At 33.7% G+C, this 20436-nt stretch overlaps 1 protein-coding gene across 16 annotated transcripts in view; it reads right to left on the bottom strand.

The window, feature by feature from the left end:
* The window catches only part of PUM2 (pumilio RNA binding family member 2), a 91715-nt gene that overhangs the window by 45882 nt on the left and 25397 nt on the right, over positions 1-20436 (bottom strand). For 12 of the 16 annotated variants that reach the window (XM_089923403.1, XM_022574365.3, XM_022574367.3 and 9 more), the window contains 6 exons: positions 16840-16948; positions 13415-13602; positions 12682-12851; positions 9534-9804; positions 9195-9288; positions 2374-2499 (listed from right to left, as the gene is read on the bottom strand). In XM_089923403.1, coding sequence (XP_089779529.1) covers positions 2374-2499; positions 9195-9288; positions 9534-9804; positions 12682-12851; positions 13415-13602; positions 16840-16948 — 958 coding nt within the window. Of the gene's footprint in view, positions 1-2373; positions 2500-9194; positions 9289-9533; positions 9805-11074; positions 11177-12681; positions 12852-13414; positions 13603-16839; positions 16949-17369; positions 17450-20436 lie in introns of those variants that run through there. The other 4 variants (XM_089923407.1, XM_089923408.1, XM_089923404.1 and 1 more) reach the window with 3 other exon arrangements.

Genomic DNA, 20436 nt, shown 5'->3' with positions numbered 1-20436 from the left:
GGAACATTAAACACCATAGAACTGTAAGATTTCCTATACTCAACTCAGCATTTTCTTTAAAAAGGAATTTTAAAAATTGAAAACAAAATATTTTTGGCTTTTAATTTGTAATCTATAACATAAAACTAGGGAAAATGTTGGTACTAAGCTTGCTGCAACTGTATTTTAATTGTAAACTGTGAATTTTAAAATATTCTTCATATCTGAAACAGAATTAGTTACAATTCTCACAAAACAATTGAAAATCACGTAAAAACAAATGAAACATCAGCGTCTTTATGGTTAGGAAGATGGAACTAGTAAGTTAAGACAAGAAATAACTATGAAATATAATCATGGACATAGACATAAAAAAGCAAACCAGGAAAAACCGAATGAATTCTTGCTCTATTCTACTTTATTCAAGATAAAATTTCATTTCTGGACAGTAAATAGTATCACACAATAAGCCCTGCCATTAAACTAATGATTACGATGTCATGTTTCCTGACTGATACATGTCCCTAAATTCCACTGATATGATTTTAGTATATCTAATGTGTATACTTTAGAAAGTCAAACTCTTGGTTTCACTTTGTTTTGGAAGAAAATAAAGCCCAGTGTAACTGACTCAATCACTAAAATGAAAAGCTTTGAACAGTTTAAAGGTAAAATATATTTCTAAAGATGGTTTAAGCACAATCTACAATGAAGACTCTTAAAATATAGAAAAGGATTTATGAAGAAAGGATACACTGTCAAAACAAAACAAAAGAATCAAAAAAAAAAAAGAATCAGACATCCATCTAGAACCTCTCTGTCCAAAAGTAGCCGGAAGTCATCTGTGGCTAAACAATTAAAAGCTGGAGAGCCTGAATTAAGATGTGCTGTAAGTATGTAATACACACAGGATTTTGAAGACTTAGCATTAAAAATAAATAAAATAAAGTATCTATTAATAATTTTAAAAATATTGATTACATGATATACTGGGCTAAATCAAACATACTGAAATTAATTTCATCTGTGGTTTACTTTTATAATGTGGTTACTAGAAAAATCTAAGTACATTATCTGGCTCACGTTCTATTCCTACTGAACAGTGCTGATCTTAGAAAGCCTAAGTAAGTTCAGAACGCCAGGAATCCTTATCTCAAAACTAATGACCTCTTAAAGTTGCTTCCTTCAGTTCCACAGATTAATGATTTTATGTATGTATGATATACTAGCACTTTACATACTAACATCCAGTTAAATAGTACCAGGAAAGCTCACATCTTTATGGAATCACATGCAGATCTATACCAAATCTACTGAATGTGACAGGTTAGTTTCAGTCTGCTAAGATATCAAACAAGAATTTGAAATTAACATTTTTTTCAGGTCTTAAAGTCCTGAGTATAAAAAAAACGCCTATGAAAAGACTAACTGTTCTGCAGTCACAATAATAAATAACTACCAGAAGTGGATTTAAAATTAATTGATCAGTGATAATTCAGTGAACTTATCAGTGACAGCTTAAAGTTATGAAAAGTTAGCCAATGAACAGACTCAACCCAAGGAACACACTTCTATGGTTGACATCTCTCTCTTCCTGCCTTGGTAACCAACATAAATCATGCTTAAGACAAATTCATTCCTGTCTCTGTAACTAACTCAACATAAAACAACCTTCCCCCAAAATCCTATAGAAGATCAGCAAATCACTCTGCTCAGTAAGTCTGTGCCTAACCGGTACACAACTCCCCCTTACTTAAATAAGACATAAATACAGTTTGGTTTAAAAAAATTTTTTTCCCAGCTTTACTGCCATTCAACTGACATGTGACATTGTGTACTTTTGGTTTTTACTTCAGATTTTGAGTGGTGGTTATCAGGCTTTGACACTTAATAAGTTCTTTCCACCTCAATCCCACCTTTTTGTCCCTCAGCTTGCCTGCACATTTTAACATTGCTAATTTAAATTTACTTTTTAGATACTCATTCTCTTAAGATCACTGAACCTCTTTACCTTGTACTATCCCTGACCTGGGTATTTATAGCAGCTACCCCCGGTTTATTTTCTGAGAAGTAACTTTATTTGCACTGTCTCTGTGGGTAATGGGATCAGTCACAAGAATAAAGATTTGTGGCTGCTAATGTAAGATTTCTGAGACTATAAAACTAAAATGTAAAACAACTATGTACAGGAGGAAACGAGTTATCTGACTTAGGTTTTCTCCTGTAGCATTACAGTCGAAAAATAAACTAACTCCCTGGAAACTTCAGTTCATTCTGGATAAATGTTTCAGTTTTTTCCTAGAAACTTCAAATTGCCCAAATAGACAAAAATAAAGCTTATCCCCAAATTAAAACTAAATCCATAACAAGCAACAAGTATGAACAGTAAGTTACCTGCTAATGTTGCTGCTGCAGCCAATCCTGCTGCAGTATACGGATCAGTCCCTGGAGGAGCAGCACTAATAATATATGGATTTGGCACAAATGCAGCTGGAGCAAGGCCTGCTGAGAATACACCAGCTGTATTTTAAAGGGGGAGAAATAATAAATAAAAAAATATGTATGATTTTCTTCATCAGGTTAAAAAAAAAACATTTCTTCTGAAATTAGGGTTGGTGGGGGAGGAGAGGGTGTATAATGATTCTAATTCTTATTAACTAAATGACCTTGGGCATGTAATACAACCTGACTCTGGGGTTCTTTGTTTATGAAACTGGTTTATCACCAGTGATTTTTGTTAGAATTAAATATACATGACTGTATAGTACTAGCATATACACACAATAAATGTTTAGAGCTAGAATTGCTATTGTTCAATAGTGGTTTTTCATTCAATCCTTATTAAGCCATACTGTGAGCTAGGGATTCAACACTGAGAGAGACAGATATGATCTACACCCACAAATCACTCCATCTAGTGAGAAAAACAAACAAGTAAGTTGGCAATTAGAATATAGTGTAAGTGCTATATGAGCACAGAAAGTAGGGGTATCCAAGAAGCTTTTGGTAGGATGGAGTGGGGCTGTAGTGTATAAGATAAAACTGGAGTTATAATCAGAATGAAGACTCATGAAGAGTTTCCTGGGTCATGCTAAGTAGTTTGGACTTTATACTGAAAATAAAACAATGAAGAGTTTTAAGCAGGAGCGTAAACCCACTTCTGAGTCTAATATATGCCAATATAGATTCGGTTAAGGCTAAGCAAGATTTTAAAATATTCATTTGCGGGACTTATTAAAGAAAGAAGAAAACCGCTGGTATGGAGCAGGAATCGGTATGTAGACCTTTTATCATAAGGTACTAAAAAATTACTTTGAAAATGTACTGCGAGAGTTTCCTCTTCTGGAAACTAACTGTGACAAGTACAAGGTAGGGAAATAATTAAAGAGAATGTGTTTAAAGTTAAAGGAGCTCAAAAAGGTTCAAGTTAAAAGATGATGGTGGGGAGATATGGGCATAAAGCAGGTGGACATAAAACAATTTTTTAAGGAGTATTCAAAAGGTACATTTATCTTAAAATCTAGGTCTTAAAATCAAGATTCAGAAACCTAATTCTAACTACATTATAGTGGCTTTCACATTTTGTGACTGTAACCCACAATGTAAAATACATTTCCCTAGTGTCCATATACACACACATGCCACAAACAAAAATCTCAAAAAGATATTTATCCTTATGAGGTTCCAATGCACTCTATTTTCTATTTAATTTTTCTCTTCATTGATTTCTAAATTACTTAATTTTAAGAAATATTGGCCACAAGCTACAATACTGATTTCAAGCCCAGGCATAGCATGGCCATTTGAAAAATCTGCTTTTAGTAAAAAAAATAAGAATTAAACAGAGGGTTCAACAAAATCCTTGCACTATTTAAAAAAGCATTTGCTCCAAGTTGCATTTTTAGCTATGTCCTAGGTCGAAGGTTTCAAGATTTACTTCTGGGTCCTCTACTGTGATTATCTTTATGACAAGAATAAAGATGTATTGATATCCATGTTCTACTCCTATAACTACAAATCGAAAAGTCAGGGCCTAATTTTATATTCTATATTTTTATGATTAAAAAAGATTGCTTTTAAAAAATGAGATACTATTTAAGTATATAACGTGGAAAGCCAAAGTCCTCATGTAACCTTTACTGGCAGGTGGTTTATAGCCTTCTAAAACTTTTTTTTCAATTTTAGACATGAGTTTAACATAGCTCTCTCCATATTTATATTACAAAGCAGATAAGAAGCAGGAAGGTTTCAAATATTTGAAAAACAAGGAATTAGTGTGACCTAACGGATATATATTGAACCTTCTGCCAAAAAAAATGAAGAAAACTTAGTTTAAGCTCACATGATTCACTTAGAAATATTTGCAACACATTAGACATCAAACCATATGCTTGTTTGTGTACATATAAATATGTATATGTTTGCATGTATATATACATGTTTTTGAATCTGTGTTTACATATGCACATATGTATAAATGTATACCCTTCTAAATTTTTATATTTATATACATAAACACACACTCATAAATTTTATATTACAGGGTATAACGGTACTTTAATATGCTTTTTTCACTTGCCAATTAACCACAGATCCCTTTCTATGTCAACAGATACCTATCTAATTCATTTTGGGGGGGGTGGGGGTGAGGCGGGGGTGCTGCGTGGCTTGTCGATCTTAGTTCCCCAACCAGGGATGGAACCCTAGCCCTTGGCAGTGAAAGCAGAGTCCTAACCACTAGACTGCCAGGGAATTCCCTAGTTCATTTTTTTTTATAGCTTCATAGTTTTGTATCCCACTACATAGAAGAAACATGATTTAACCAGTCTACTACAGATATATATTTAGATGAGTCACAATTTTTGCTATAAATAGTGCTGCTATTATTCTTTAAGTATAATACAGCATCATCATATCCTCATGAAAATTCACGTAAATGGACAAATATATATAATTTCTTGATCCATATTTCCAGATTACCCTCCAGGAAAGTTGTACCGATTTACATTACTACCATAAGTATATGAGAATACCACTTACACTCCCACTGAAATAGGATATTATCAAACTTTTTAAAAGTTGTCAACATCAGAAGTAAAATAAAGCGTTCAAATTTTTTGGTTTTAATCTATAGTTCTTTGGCTATCAAAGAGAAAAAACATATCAAATCTTTTATACCTTTATTTTGTCTCATTAAAATTTTTAATCCATCAGGAATATGACCCAATTATCTCCAACTTATTCTCCAAATATTCTTTTATAATTAGTTTGCAATGTCAAGGTTAAAATTACCCCACCACTGCACCCCAAATACACACACACCCATTTCAGAGTGTTCTTGTTTACTGATCGACTTGTATATTTCTAGGCCAGTGCCACACCGTTTTAATCACTGTGGATAATAATTGTTTTGAAATATGGTTGAGTACGTCCACCTCTCATTTTAGTGTTCTATTAATTTTCCGGTTTCACTTTTCTGAGATAAACATCAAAAGCAAACTTTCAAATTCAAAACAAAATAAAAATCATGTTGGGATTCCAATCAATATATTAAATTCACAACTTAATTTAAGGAGAATTGACCTCTTTACAGTAATGAGTTTCCCCCAAAGGGCATGTGTCCCCATTTATTTAAGCCTTCAGAAAAAGTTTACAGTTTCCTTTACATACACCTTGAACTGATTTAGTTACTCCCTACTCCACCCCACATCCTGATTACTATGTGCTATATTTCAGTGTTCCTAAGTTTTATCTTCTGGTTCATTTCCTCCTAGGTGATAGCTAGTTAATTATGAAAGCCAACTATGTCTTTTTTTTTTTTTTTTAAACAAGGTTCTGAAATGGTCTGTTTTCACATCATTTTGTTGTTTCAAGACCTCCGATCTTTGATGACTTAAGTCCTTGATCTCTTAATATTCTAAATAAACATTTTAAAGTTCTTTTCAGAACTTTAAACTTCTCTTATTTCTACATCTTGGGTGTAAATTCTACTATATGTTATATGACTGCCTTCTGACTGCTCTTTCTTGTTTGCACTGTAATTTCTGTTTTAGATACTATCTTATATGAGATTCTCTTACACTTACTCATCCCAATTGCTAACTACACACCGTAAGGTGAAGTCTCCAAACCAAGTCTTTATTAGTGACTTGGGGGTCTAACCCTCCAACCCCAATCCTGGCACTGTGCAGGCCTTCTGCTTATTTATCCCTCTTGCAGCCCGCTACAGGCCTCATAGATTTATTTCCAGTTTACTCCTATGGATCACCTCTCAATTTCCTATCCTACAGAAATTCCCCAGCCATCAAAACAACCCCACGTTTTTCTTTTCTTTCTCTCTCTCTCTCTCTCCCTTTTGAGTGTGGCTCTATTTTAAAACATAAAATGTATTGTATCTATACCTCTTTCTGGTCCAGTCCATGGGCCAAGTTCTAGCCTGCTACCTATTTTTCCATGAATTAGCTAAGAATAAACATTCTAAAATGGTTGAAAATAATAATTTGTAACAAATGAAAATTATACAAAATTCATATAACAGTGCCCATAGTAAAGTTTTGTAGAACACAGTTGTACTCATTTATGTATTGTCTACGACTGCTTTGTGCTATAACAGCAGGGTTGAGTAGCTGTGACTGAAACCATATGGCTTGCAAAATTTAAATATTTACTATCTGGGACTTTATAGAAAAAGTTTGTCAACCCCATTCTAGAATATGCACTGTCTGTTATGGTAGTTATTACCATATATAGCTACTGAGCATTTAAAATGTGACTAGTCTAAACTGAGATCTGCTCAAAGTGGGAAAATGCATACCTGATTTCAAAGACTTTATATGAAGAAGAGAATTTAACATTTCTTATTAGTGTTATATTGATTATACTTGAAATATTTTGGATATAATGGATTAAATAAAATATTATTAAACTAATTTCACTTACTTCTTTTTACTTTTTAAAATGTAGCTACTAAATAATTTTAAATTCTGTGTGGCACATATTATATTTCTCTTGGGACAGTGCTGTTCTAAATGAACTATCAGCCAGCTAAGAGATGACTGAGCAAACCTGGATAAAAGGACTATGATCAACTCTCTGTCTCTCTTCCTATTTAACTATGGAACAAAGATGAAAAGATGGGATCAATTTTGCTAAGTTATGCTTTCTTAGAAATTTCCATTTTATTCAGGTTTTCAAATTTATTTGCATAGTTTCCCAGATGGCTTCACAAAGTTGTTCTAAGTTGTGCCAAATCTTTAAAGATCACGTAAGAAAGAATGTAAATGAAAATACTCCAAGGCATTAAAAAAAGGAACATTTCTAAATTATTTTTATGAAGCAAGTATATTGATATCAAAACTAACAAAAAATGCAAAAATGCACACAAACTTAAAGACTAACTTCATTATATGTTGAGTTAAAAAAAAATCCTAAATAACACATCAGCAAATTAAAAGAGCTCATTAAAATAATTATATACAATTCTTCCAAATCCTAAAAACACAGGAATGCTTCAATTATTAGAAAATATCATTCATAAAATTAATAAGTACTAATTAAGAGCTTTCATAGATACCAATTTAAAGATATAATGAAAGACAGGAAGGCATTTACAATGATAGCAAAAGATAAAATACCAAAGAACAAACTTATTGAGAAATATGCAAACTTACATGAGAAAAACTTTAAAGCAATCATAAACAACACAGAAGCAGACTTGAACAAAATTAAAGATACACTATGTCCTGGGTAAGAATACTTAATGTCATAAAGATGTTGATCTTCCTAAGTTAAGATTTTAACCTGATCTGGAAGTAAATAAAAGGATTCTAAAGTTCATATGAAAAAGCAAATAAGAACCAAAAATTTAAAACTCTCAAAAGGAAGAGCAATAATGGGTATCCTAGCCTGCCACATATAAATCATACCACAAAGCGTCAAGAAATAAAAAGTGTTGTACTGGCCCACGAGTAGACAGGAGTCAGTATGTTTCTAACAACGAGTAAGAAGTACTGAAGGACAGGGATACAGAAGGCTGAAAAGAACTGGAAAAAACAGGTCCAGAGTGCATGCTGCTATTAGAAGTCATCTAGAAATGTGTGGTCATCTTTGATTAAAACCAAAAATAAAATTTTGGACCTGGAAAGACTTCTTGGATTGACATAGAACAATACACAATTAAGGGAACAGAACCAACTTAGTATATCCCACCCACTGCCCCCAAACATACTGATGTTGAGAGTGTTCACAACTTTTCCAACCAGGAAATAAATCAAGGTCAGCCAAAATCAGGTGTAAAAACGGTTCCACGAACATGATAAAATAACATAAATCTATACACACACATTTACCAATGTCATATACCTGGTTTTGGTATTGTACTATAATTATGTAAGATGTAGTCATTTAGGGAAAACTGGGTGGGGAATCTCTCTGTACTCTCCTTGCAACCTCATGTGAATCAGTAATTATTTTAAAGTAACAACAACAACAAAAAAAACCCAAGACACAAAAACACATACTAATGCCTGAACTCTACCAGTAACACATATGTAATTGTAATAATTCACATCATAGTAAAGACTATAAAGGTCAAAGACTAAATAGCTTAATGAATTAAGGAAGAAAATATTCAAAGAAATTTTCTTGGGATTCCTATTTCCAACCCATTTTAAAAATAAACATTCTGACTTGATATGAACACCCATAACTACACTTGAATTTCCAAGTGTTTAATGCTCTCGACTTCACACTGAGAAAAACCTTATGTGCTCGGACTTCCCAGGCAGTCCAGTGGTTAGGACTCTGCCTTCCAGTGCCGGGGGTGTGGGTTCAATCCCTGGTCGGGGAGCTAAGATCCCACATGCTTCATGGCCAAAAAAACCCCCAAAACATAAAACAGAAGCAATATTGTAACTAATTCAAGAAATACTTTAAAAATGGTCCACATTAAAAAAAAAAATCTTTAAAAACAAACTTATGTGCTGACAGTTTTTATCAAGTTATACATTTTTATTTCACCAAGGACACAAATAAAAGCCAAACTGTTCTTCCCTAATCTTTACTCTTGCCATGTAATCTACTACTGTTTTATCTCAATGAGATGTTTCAAAAGTAATGAAATAACATCGTTCAATAAATACGAAAGGAACATTCTAAACACTTTAACACAAGATTTTCTAACAGTGTGATCAAAATGGTAACTTACAAAGACTCACCTATATGTGGCTGCTGAGCTGTGGCTAATGCATATTGCTGCTGTTGAGCTGCAGTTAACTGCTGAACTGTCAGTGCATTAGTCCTCTGAAAGAGCTATTAAGAAAAAAATATTTAATACAAAGATTAGTCTCAGAGCATTTCATTTTTGTTTAGAAAACTAAGAATAGAATATTATAAATACATATTTGAATCACTTTTTCAACTACAAGGACATTTTATTCAATAAAACACTAAACATTCAAGAATACCCCTATTATTTATGTCAATGTCTCATAGCACTTCAGGCTATACTAGTACATAGTCGAGAGGAACTTCTTTAAAGGAGTGGCATGCTTTACCTGCTGCTGGGAGTTGTAGTCGAAAAGGCCTACAGTAGCTCCTGAAGAGTCCATTGGTACCTGATTACCAGGATAGTCAAACTGTAAGGAATCCAGACCAACTTGTTCCATGGCATCTAGATTCTGAGTTTCAGGATTTGAAAATTCTTCAACAAGTGGTTTATTAGCTGTAGGATTAGGAAGAGGCCCCAATCCTTCTGGGGGATTAGTATTGGGGCCCAGGCGCTCAACTACTTCAGTTGGAGAGGCTTGACGACTTCCAGGAGTACGACTAAGTAAACAAAACAGAAATGAGTAAAAGTAACAAGTATGTCAAAAAGTGAAATGGGAAAGTAGGAAAATCATGAAAAAACAAATGGTTGTAAAACACAGAGGGCAAATTAGGCACCCTAGGTCACTAACCATTCCACTTTATCACATTTTTTTCTGTTTAATCTAGCTTCCTCTTAAGAGCTGACATGGTTTCATTATTTAAATATCATTAGTGACCATTGTCCCCGATTTGAATAGCATAAAGATATAACTCAATTTTACAGATAAGGAAATTTGCTAATACCAAAATTTAAGCTTAGACTACCCAAAACTTTTGTCTCAAATCAGACAAAGTGAATCGTAGGTATGAACAGCAGACTATCAAGTGACTAATATGGGAAGGCTCAAAACCAAAACCCACCTACCATACTCCCATCCTGTCCACCAGCACATAATTTCCCTAACATCGTGCTTAATATTTCAGGAAAAAAAACTGGCCATAAAGAATCATATGGCCTCCATGACTTAAGGGTGTAAAATATACAATACGACAGAAAAGGGCAGTGAACCAAGACAGAAAGCTGACTCCTGATTCTATCTTTAAGTATTATTTTGAGCAAATCATTTCATCTTCCAGGCCTCAGTTTCCTTGCTGAGACTGAAGAGGTGACCTTGTGGTTCCAAATAACAAGAACAAAAAGACTATTTGTGAAAACCTTCTATGAGCGCTCCAAAAACCATCTTTATCATACCAAATTGTTTCAGCTTAAATCATGAGAATAGAAATGTATAACATATTAATCAAAAATTAAGTATGCACACCAATGAAAAATATAATCCTACACACACAAAAAGCAACTTTCCCCACTGACTAGCCTTCTTAATTTTCTGAAGAAATTTATTAACATTGGACTAAATTTTAAGCACTGACTCTTCTCTTTTTATCAACGTCCTTCACAGTCTAAACTTTATTTTCACTTTATTTCTTGACATAATTCTCATTTACAGTATCTTTCCTTCTACAGAAATATTTTATATAAGATCCTTTCCCTCACAAGAAACAAGTCTGTTCTGGAACCATCGGTTCATAGTATATTCAAATATAAGTACATTAAATAAATGGCAATAACTATTTTACCTGGCTTTCAACGTCAGTTGTTACACCTGTGTAACTGACCCCAACCTTCAGGTGCTTCACGTTGGGATAAATTTGCTAACATGTACAGAACGTTTCACAAAGCAATTGCTTAATTACAAGAATTGTTTTCCAGATATTTAGGCAGACTTACATTTTATTTCAAAATTAACCATTGTCCTTGCAACATCAGAAGAAATTTCAAACTCCTTTCCCCTTTATCCGCACCTAATTTTTCATATGAATAATCCCAAGGCTTGTTTTTCATTCAGAATATAGGGGAAGAAAAAAATAAAACTGAAAGGGTCCTCTTTAAAATCAGCCAATTAAAAAAAAGAAAGAAAGCCTGCTATAGTTCATTCCTTTCAGTTCTACTCCAATAATATATATATATGTTGATGATGTATCAGTTAATGTACCTAATAATGTGTTGCCATAATGACCATATGACCACAGCTATTAGTTTGAAATGGTTTTATATTGTTGAAGACAATATTGTATCTGAAACATTTTATAAGCAATTTTAAATACATACCCCAAACTTAAACAGAATAAAATTAGAATGCTATTGAATGTAAAGTTCATATCAATATGAAGAAGTATAGCCTCTCATACAAAACAACTCTAATAGCAAAAAGTAGAGGATACAATAGAAAAAAGTCATTATGCTATGAGTGGTGCTATTTTCTTGCTATAGTTAATGGTGTATTAACACTTCAATTATAAATGTATACTCTGCAGGTTTATAGTCAACTCAATTTTAAATGCGTATCCTTGACTAAAACATAGATTAAGTAATAGCAGAAGCGCAAAATCAGAATTAGGTCCTAAAACAAACTGAATAGCATTAATTTCCTGTCAAAAGAGGTTTACTGGTTTTGGATGCTTTTTTGCATTTAGAACAGATAGAAACGGCACTATTTTTAAGAAGCACTGTTAGTCTGCTTTTGATAATTAAAGGCAATAAATGTAAACATGTACCTACAACTAACTGATATTCCATGGTTCACAAGATCGCAAAGAAACAGCTTATTTTCAGGTATAGGCCCCAAAGCATCTGACTACTGAAGTATAAAGTATAGGAAATCAGTATGAAGAAACAACTCCCTGTATGAAGAAACAACACCCTAATATTTAGATAAATGTGCACTGTCTAATCCAAGTCCAAAGCTTAGAAGAAACAATTATTTGTCATAAAGAGACAATAAAAAATCTGCAACTGAACTTAAATTCTGAACTTAAAACTAACTTTGGAAGTCTCTAATATGTTCCCCCCCTTCCTAATTTCAGCAAGATTAAGTATTAGCACAAACTCAGAGTAAAAGGGGGTATAGGAAATACAATACAGGGATAGAAGGAAGAGGAAACTCTACAGAAAGGTGCTCAAGAGCAAACCTAAGAAGAGTTTGCCAAGAAAATTCACAGATTAAACCTAAAATTCACTAAATTTTAGCAGGGAGAAAACAGTTAAAATTTAGACTACCATATTAGCAGAAAGGTAACGGCAGCTTCTAACATTATTCCTTCAATGGAATGCATTTGTTTTAGAGACTTTTAAAGAATTGATTTCTTAAAAAATGGCACATAATCATTAACTAATATTCCTTACAAAAAATTTTAAATCTTCCTCCAGATTAGTACAAGGTACAAAGGGAAATAAAAAAAACCAAAATTGGAAAAATGTCTACATCAGTCACATCACCTAGTAGCAATAATCCCTAAAGAGATATGCTTTTCTTCTCGAGAAAGTTAAAATCTTACTTAAAATCTTTGCAATCGGCATCCATTCCATTTGGCAAACCTCTGCCATTTATTTTAGAATCATCATCATCTCCTTGTTTAAGATCTCTGTTTTGGTCCTCCTCAAATGGAGAAGCCTTGCCTTTTTGATCTCCTTTCTCAGGTCCATCTGTTTCAGCATCTCTAGTGCCCTGAGGAAAAAGAATCTGTTTGATTCTGAATATTTAATAGAACACAAAAAAAGGCACCATGAGGTGACCTAAAACTATACTATAGTGCATGTAAACAATAAAAACATTGAATCTTATTTTAATTTCATAGTCAACTAATTTACAAAAGGCCAAAAAAACTGAGTACAAACCAGTGATTTATAACAGAAGGGCTAAGGCAACCTTAACTATAGCGGTGCTGGAAAAGCAGTAACACCACAAATGAGATAAAAATTCTACTTAATGCATAGATGATTTTGTTTTTTTATTTTCATATCAAGTACTACCATGAATATGCAATTTTAATCTTACAAATTTTGTTTTTTAATTAATATGGGTTTTTTTGGTAACATGGTTAAGATTAGAAATATTCCCAGTGGTTCTACCACTTCATGTATTTCAAGTGGCCAAGACAAGAAAACAAGAGCACCAATAGCTATGAAGTTTCCTTTAGTTCTAGGAAGGGCCAGAAAAAGAAACTGGCTTAAAGACAACCAAATAACCATCAAGCAATTTAAAAACCTTTCTTTACTCAAAATACTTACAAAAGTTCCCTTCCTAAATCGAGAATCCAATTTATCAGCAGGAGAAGAACTTAATACATATTCTACCATGCTCACACCAAGGCCTCCACTTTCTGATCGCGGAGACAATATTGCATTTACTTCACTGTTTCCATGAAAACCCTGTCCAGATCTTCTCTGTACCATAATAGGCTGGGACATTGAATGGTCTGTTTGGAAGAAAGAACACAATTACAAATTTGTACTTTTAAGCTAACAAAATGTATTTACATGAATTTATATACTAAAGTAAGAAAAATCAGCATATTGTTTTATTTTGAATATTACTGTAATCTTTATAAAAAGATCTTCAGTCTGTTGAGACTCACTGGCCTGGGCACATTTCTTGAGAATACAGGTTAAGAAAGCCATTTGCTAAAAAGCAGGTAAAAGCCTATGTGAAGAACAGTCAAACCCAAAGGTCAATGGAGACAGAAACTAATTTGACATCTCCACTGCCTGTAAGCATCTTATTAAAAAGTTCTAAACAATTCAAAACAAAAAACTTTAGAGATAAAACCTGAAATAAAAGTAACTTCTAAACTGGCAGAGGCACTCCTCAAGCTCACAGTTACGTACTGGACAGATTCAGAACACACGGCTGTACTGCTATAAGCACAAATGACTAAGTTTAGAAAAACCAGTAATATCACAAAATTTTCTATTCTTTTTTTTTTTTTTTTTCAGTACGCGGGCTTCTCACTGCTGTGGCCTCTCCCGTTGCGGAGCACAGGCTCCGGACACGCAGGCCCAACAGCCATGGCTCCCGGGCCCAGCCGCAGAGGATCCTCCCGGACCGGGGCATGAACCCATGTCCCCTGCATTGGCAGGCGGACTCCCAAGCACTGCGCCACCAGGGAAGCCCAGAATTTTCTATTCTTGGTGTAAAAAATTAAGTATCACTTAAGATTTTTTAAAAAACACCTTCTAGTCTAAAAGTTTTCCATTTATTTTTTTTAAAAAAATTCATCCATATGGTACGAATACATTTTCTACATATTTTTGTGACAAAAAGAAAAAGCAATACTTAAGATCTGAAAGCAAAGAAGATACAAACATAATAAAACATTTGAGGAAGAGTCACACAGATTTGCAGAAAAAATTTTTAAAAAGGAACCAATAAGCCACTATTTATATCTGGCTCATATGTGAACACGTACCATACTAAATATTAGGCATCATCCTTAAAGGGCTGAACTATCATAGAGGTATACTCACTCATCATTTTATTAACTGCAGTAATTTAAAAATGACTAGTACTTTTGTTAAACCATATTAAAACACTTCCATGTCAGTACCTTTATCCATGAGAGATTAGTCATTATATTTTTCATTCAGTCATGCACAGTTTAAATGTTGATTTACTGTCTCTCCTATGCTGGGCACTGTGCTATGTATGGGGAATCCAAGAACAAACAGTCCCTGACTTCAAAAGAGATTATAGTTGTAACAAGAGGCAATCATAAGAGAGTAAAAGCACTTCAATAAAAATAATCCAGGATACTACAGGGAACAGAAAGAAAGGGCATCTATCAATTCTTCCCAGTCTTAGAGTGAATCCCAAAGGAAGTGATATGAAGAGTAGAGAACAAAAAACAGGTGAAAATGGGGGGTGGAAAGAGCATCTCGGTTTGAACATCCTGGTTTCTCTAAGGCCTAAAAGTGCAGGAGAACACAACGAAATTAACAATTACAAGTAACTCAGTTCAGCTGAGAAGGAAATATGTGTATGATAAAATCTCCTGTAGTCATGGAAAGAATCGTAGAATGAAAATTCTTTTAGGACAAGGAATGTGTTATTCGTATTTGTACATGCTTGGCATTCAATAAATGTTTGTTCAGTAAACAAAATAATCCATTCATTTCCATTTTTCTCATTTCTCCTGGTAAAGACTAATACTTATCTTCAAAATTTTATCCGTACAAGTAAAAAAGTTAAGTTGGAAGAGGGAATGGTACAAGGAATTAACTAAAATTATAAACTTGACGCTAAAAAGATACATCAGGAATATATAAACAGTTGCTTAAATGTTTTATTGCTGGTACTAGTTGTCCTCCAAATATAACATACCAAAGATATTTCCCTATCATCCATCTTGAAAATCTCTCTCATTACCATGTTGTGTTCAAGATGTTTTGCTTTGGAATGCTTTAAAAATTTTTGGTTCTGGTAAATAGAGCAATTAACCATTCAGCTTTCAAAATAAAGCAAACATGCCTATCAACCAAGTTTTCAAGCACATTATTTTAGCAAAGAAAGTGCCTTTTGTGGCAAAAATGTATCCTAGTCCTTATGAGTGCAATCTATATAGGTTAATACAAATCCAGAAAAAAAAATTCCTTGAGGGTGGGGATCATACATCTCATTTATCTTTGTATTCTCCAAACCTGGCATATTATATTACATATTGTTTGAAACCAAAGAAAATTCCTAGTATTTTAGTCTAATTTAGTAGTTAGCAAAGTTTTCAATCTTTTTCAGTTTTGACTACAAAACAGTATTAATCACTAAAATTTTCCAGCTTTTCCTAACTTAAAAAAAATTATTTTACCCTTAAAAACAAAATTTAAGACTATATAGGACTTAAAAATCTTTTTAATAATTTGGAGAATAAAAAAGTACCTGGTAATTTACACCCAAAATATAAGGTTAAGTTGATAATTATCATCCAGAAATTTGTTTTTATATTACTTTGATCATTTTCTATAGCTTTAGTAAGCTGCATTAAACTTAGTTACAAAGAGAAAACTTATTTGTAAAATACATGTTCAAAGTTCCATGTGTATATCTCAAATTTTACTAGTCAGAAACATTTAAAAATATAATCAGTACTATTTTAAGAATATAACTATGCTCTTTAATTTACCAATAAATACTGTCACCCCTTGTGAGTTATACTCCTTACACCCCAGTTCCTTTTCCCTTAAGAGTTTCTTGGACCTATGTCTCTCTTCACTACTTACGGATATCAAAAACATTCAAAGTCTGCTCCCTTTCTGGGAATTCTACCTTACTAAGGGGGTTTACTTCCTTTGTGGGTGTGGCTGATGTTTAATAAAGCTTGACTGAGCTGCAATTAAATAAATCAGTCACTGTCCATTAATACAATTCAAGCTTAAAAATTCCTATGATTAATGTGTCCTCTATTTTAACTGAAATTCAGAATTTTATAATCAGTTTAACCTCAAATAAAACTTAATAAAATCTTATTGTGACAAACATTCCTAATCAATAAGTGGACTGTTAGATATGAATTACTTTACATAAGAAAATGTGCATTATAAGGATATATGAAATCCTCACAGATATTGCAAAGTTTCTCCAAATACTGTCTGGGGGGCAGGGTTAAAAGAAAATTCAAGTATGCAATAAATTCAAAACTCTCACACATACACCAATAACTTACGAGAAGTTCCCCATGCAGTCTCTCTCCATTCATCATCTCCAAGAAATATGCCTTTTTGTCCATCTTTTGTTGAATCATCAGGTTCCCAAAATTTTTTGGTAGGCAAAAGCTATTTGGAATGGAAAAAAATATTGTATTTAAATTTTATTCTAATTACAAAGAGCTAAAACATAGAGGAAAGTAAACTTACCACCAATAGGCACAAGTTAGTTTTCAATGCTAATGAAAATTCAGATGACCTATTTCTTAATTTGTCCAGTTAACAATCACTCCCCACTTGTGCTTAGATACTGGCTCTAATAATTCTAGATCTGAAAAGTCGACTTCAGACTTTTCTACATTTTTCAAATCGTTTTACTGTCATGTGATATTTTTTATAATTTTTTTCAAAAGACTCACTAAATTTCTTAATACAGTAATACAATAAAAATATCTAAACAAATGATTAAAATTTTTCCTTTACTTCCAAGTATTGCCCTTGGATCACCTCCTATCCTACAGCTTCAATGATAGAAAATTTTCATTCTTACTTCACAATGCAATGGAGGTGAACTTCACAATTCTTCCTAGGTCCTCAATACTAACAATCTATTGATCCCAAATCAGGAAGCTATGGGATGGCAGAAGAGACACATAGAAAAGACCCTTAAATACTTTTTGAGGTAACAATGTCAAAGCCCTGTGCCCTATCCTATACTGTTAACATACACAAGCATATAAAAATTGTGTTGATATAAGCATTCAATGATAATTCAAAATGTACATTTGGCCAATTCCTAATGAGACTTTAACGTTCATCCAAGTCTCCCCTCTCTACCTTTCCTGACACTCAGAGAAGGCAAACTGAGGATATGTTTGTTTGAAAAGTACAGACTGGTTTCTAAAACATGCATTTGACATTTAAATAAGCATTTGTAAGACACCCATCCCTCTCAGCCCATAATTAGGTCCTCATAATCAAACCTGTATATACTTCTATTACTACACTTATCACACTAAATTACCTGTGTTTGCCTCCTTAAGGGCCTGGTGACCTTATCTTTAGAGAGCTCACAAATATAAACTAACCATAATAAAATGAACTTAGGTGAAACCTGAATTGGGTCTGAGAGATAAGACTGTATGTGTGTTGGGGGTTTAAAGTGTGAATGTAAGGTGGGGAGGACACAAGAAATTATGAACAGAGGCACAACTTGAGAAAATGCAGTTTGTAGAATAGGGTGTGAGATGGAGGAACAGATGTGGAAGCTGATGTTGTTAAAGCTATCTAGGCAGACTATGAGGAACCTCAAAGACACGCTAAAGAAATATCAACAGTATATTACAGTGAAGCAACAGGGCTCAAGAGAGGATGGCAGAAGAGTGACACTGTGTTTCAGAAAACAATTCAAGTTGTAAGTTCTAAGAATAATGGATATTCTAGACTAGAGGCAAAGAAATCGTTAAGGAGAATTACAACAAAGCCAAGACGACAAGAACTGAAACAACTGGCAGAAAGAACTGAGAAAATAAAATGGATTTCAGAAACATTCAGGAGAGTCAACAGAATATGAATAAAAATAAGGGGAGGTCTGGGACTCCCCTGGTGGTCCAGCAGCTACAGCTCCAAGATCCCAATGCAAGGGGCCTAGGTTCGATCCCTGGTCAGGGAACTAGATCCCACATGCCGCAACTAAGAGTGTGCATGCTGCAACTAAAAAGTCCCGCACACAGCAACGAAGATCCTGCATGCTGCAACTAAGACCCGACACAGCCAAATAAACAAACAAATAAATAAATATTTTTTTAAAATAAGGGGAGGTTGATAAAAAGAATAAAAGTTTAAAATGTGGGTAATGAGGTAAATGATACTACTGACCAAAACAGAAAAAAAAAAAACAGGATAAGCAGCTTTAGAGGGAGGAGGGAAAATTCAATTTGGGCATATATCCCGAGGATCTTTTGCTAAACTAAATACTGTTAATTTTACTGCTATTTTAAGAAAGAAAACTTTTTGCATGTTAGGATCTTCCTGAGCTGCAAATGATTTGTATTATAGACATTTTATTTACTTATTTTTATTATTTTCAAAGATTTTATTCACTTATTTTGGCCACGCTGCATGGCTTGAGGGATCCTAGTTCCATGACCAGGGATCTAACTTGTGCCCCTGCAGTGGAAGGGTGGAGCCTTAACCACTGGACCACCAGGTAATTCCCTAAAGTATAGACATTTAAAACAATAATCTGCTCTAATAAAGATCTCGGTAAAATACAACCTCTGTTGCTGCGATTTTTAAAAATCTCACTATAAAAGTTTCATGAAAATATTCAAACAAAATGTAAATCTGATAATACAGTACTAAAACACTGCACTTGATATATTTAAATAATTGAACATTTATTCATAGTAAAACCCAAGTTAATCCCTTTGAAGTACTGTATAAATAAGCCATTTCAGGCAGAAGGAAATGGCTTCTAAGCAAATAATGCTTTTATCCCATACTTCATAAAGAAAAATGTTTTAATAGCAAAATAAGGATAACAAATAAGAAATCAGAAATGAAGTTATAACAACTTAGTAGAAGCATTTATTACAGACACAGAAGCGGCTGAAACAAACTAATCTTCTGAGGTAAAAGAAATAATAGAATCTTCTTGAGGGGCCTATTCCAGTCTTTTGGGATAAGATTCCATGCAGTACAGTAGTAGTTCATAGATCACTGCTTTGACACCCAAACTGTAAAGCTGGGGGCGGGGGGGAGTCTATGTCAAGCACTTACCCAGTGTGCTTACTTTCTGCCAGGCACTGGGCTATGAATGTCTCTTCATTTTGCAAACATTTATAAGTTATCACGGACCGGCAAACAATTTAGTAGTTAATAAAATTAACACTTTTCCTAACAAAGGCCCTTATCACCATTCTAGAAACAGCTGTGACAGTATAGACACTGATTTCAAATATTTTTAGAGAAACTACTGGCTTGTGACCAAGAATTAAGTTAAAATGGACTAAATATAGGGGGAGGCAACAATTCAGGATATCCAGGATAGAACAGTTAAAAAAAAAAAGAAAAGATTAAGTGGTACAAAGGTTGGAATAGCAATAAAAGTGTTTTGCCCCTGGAGACTCTTTTACTATAGTAGAAATGGGAGAGCACAAAAACAAGGGCTAAGAGATCTTGAAGATCTGTAAAACATATTATCCAATACTGTTTCAAATTAGTTCCCTAATTCACAAAAGCTCTAAACCAAGGTCAAGCAATTCAGTATTTCTTGTCAACCTACTCCTCCATCATTCCAACTCAGAAATGATTGGGTGGACATACAAATTCATCCCTCCACTATCCACCAGTTTATTAGTTCTTCCTTCAAGAAGCACTTATGGCTTGCCCTTTTCCATCTCCAAAGAAATCAGTCAACACGATAGTATACTACCGCAAAATAAATAATTATTAAAATTCCTGCTAGAATTTATACTATGAGGTGCATTTACACTTCAGATTTTTCTAATACAAATTGTTATGTAAGGGCTTCCCTGGTAGTGCAGTGGTTGAGAGTCCGCCTGCCAATGCAGGGGACACGGGTTCGTGCCCCGGTCTGGGAAGATCCCACATGC

The sequence above is a fragment of the Delphinapterus leucas genome, chromosome 13 (assembly GCF_059928025.1).
Source record: "Delphinapterus leucas isolate spDelLeu-1000000601 "Yukka" chromosome 13, BTC_Dleu_Yukka2, whole genome shotgun sequence".
In the NCBI taxonomy this organism is placed as follows: Eukaryota; Metazoa; Chordata; class Mammalia; order Artiodactyla; family Monodontidae; genus Delphinapterus; species Delphinapterus leucas.
Note: the sequence above shows the minus strand (reverse complement) of the source record. Positions and strands in the feature narration are given on the sequence as shown.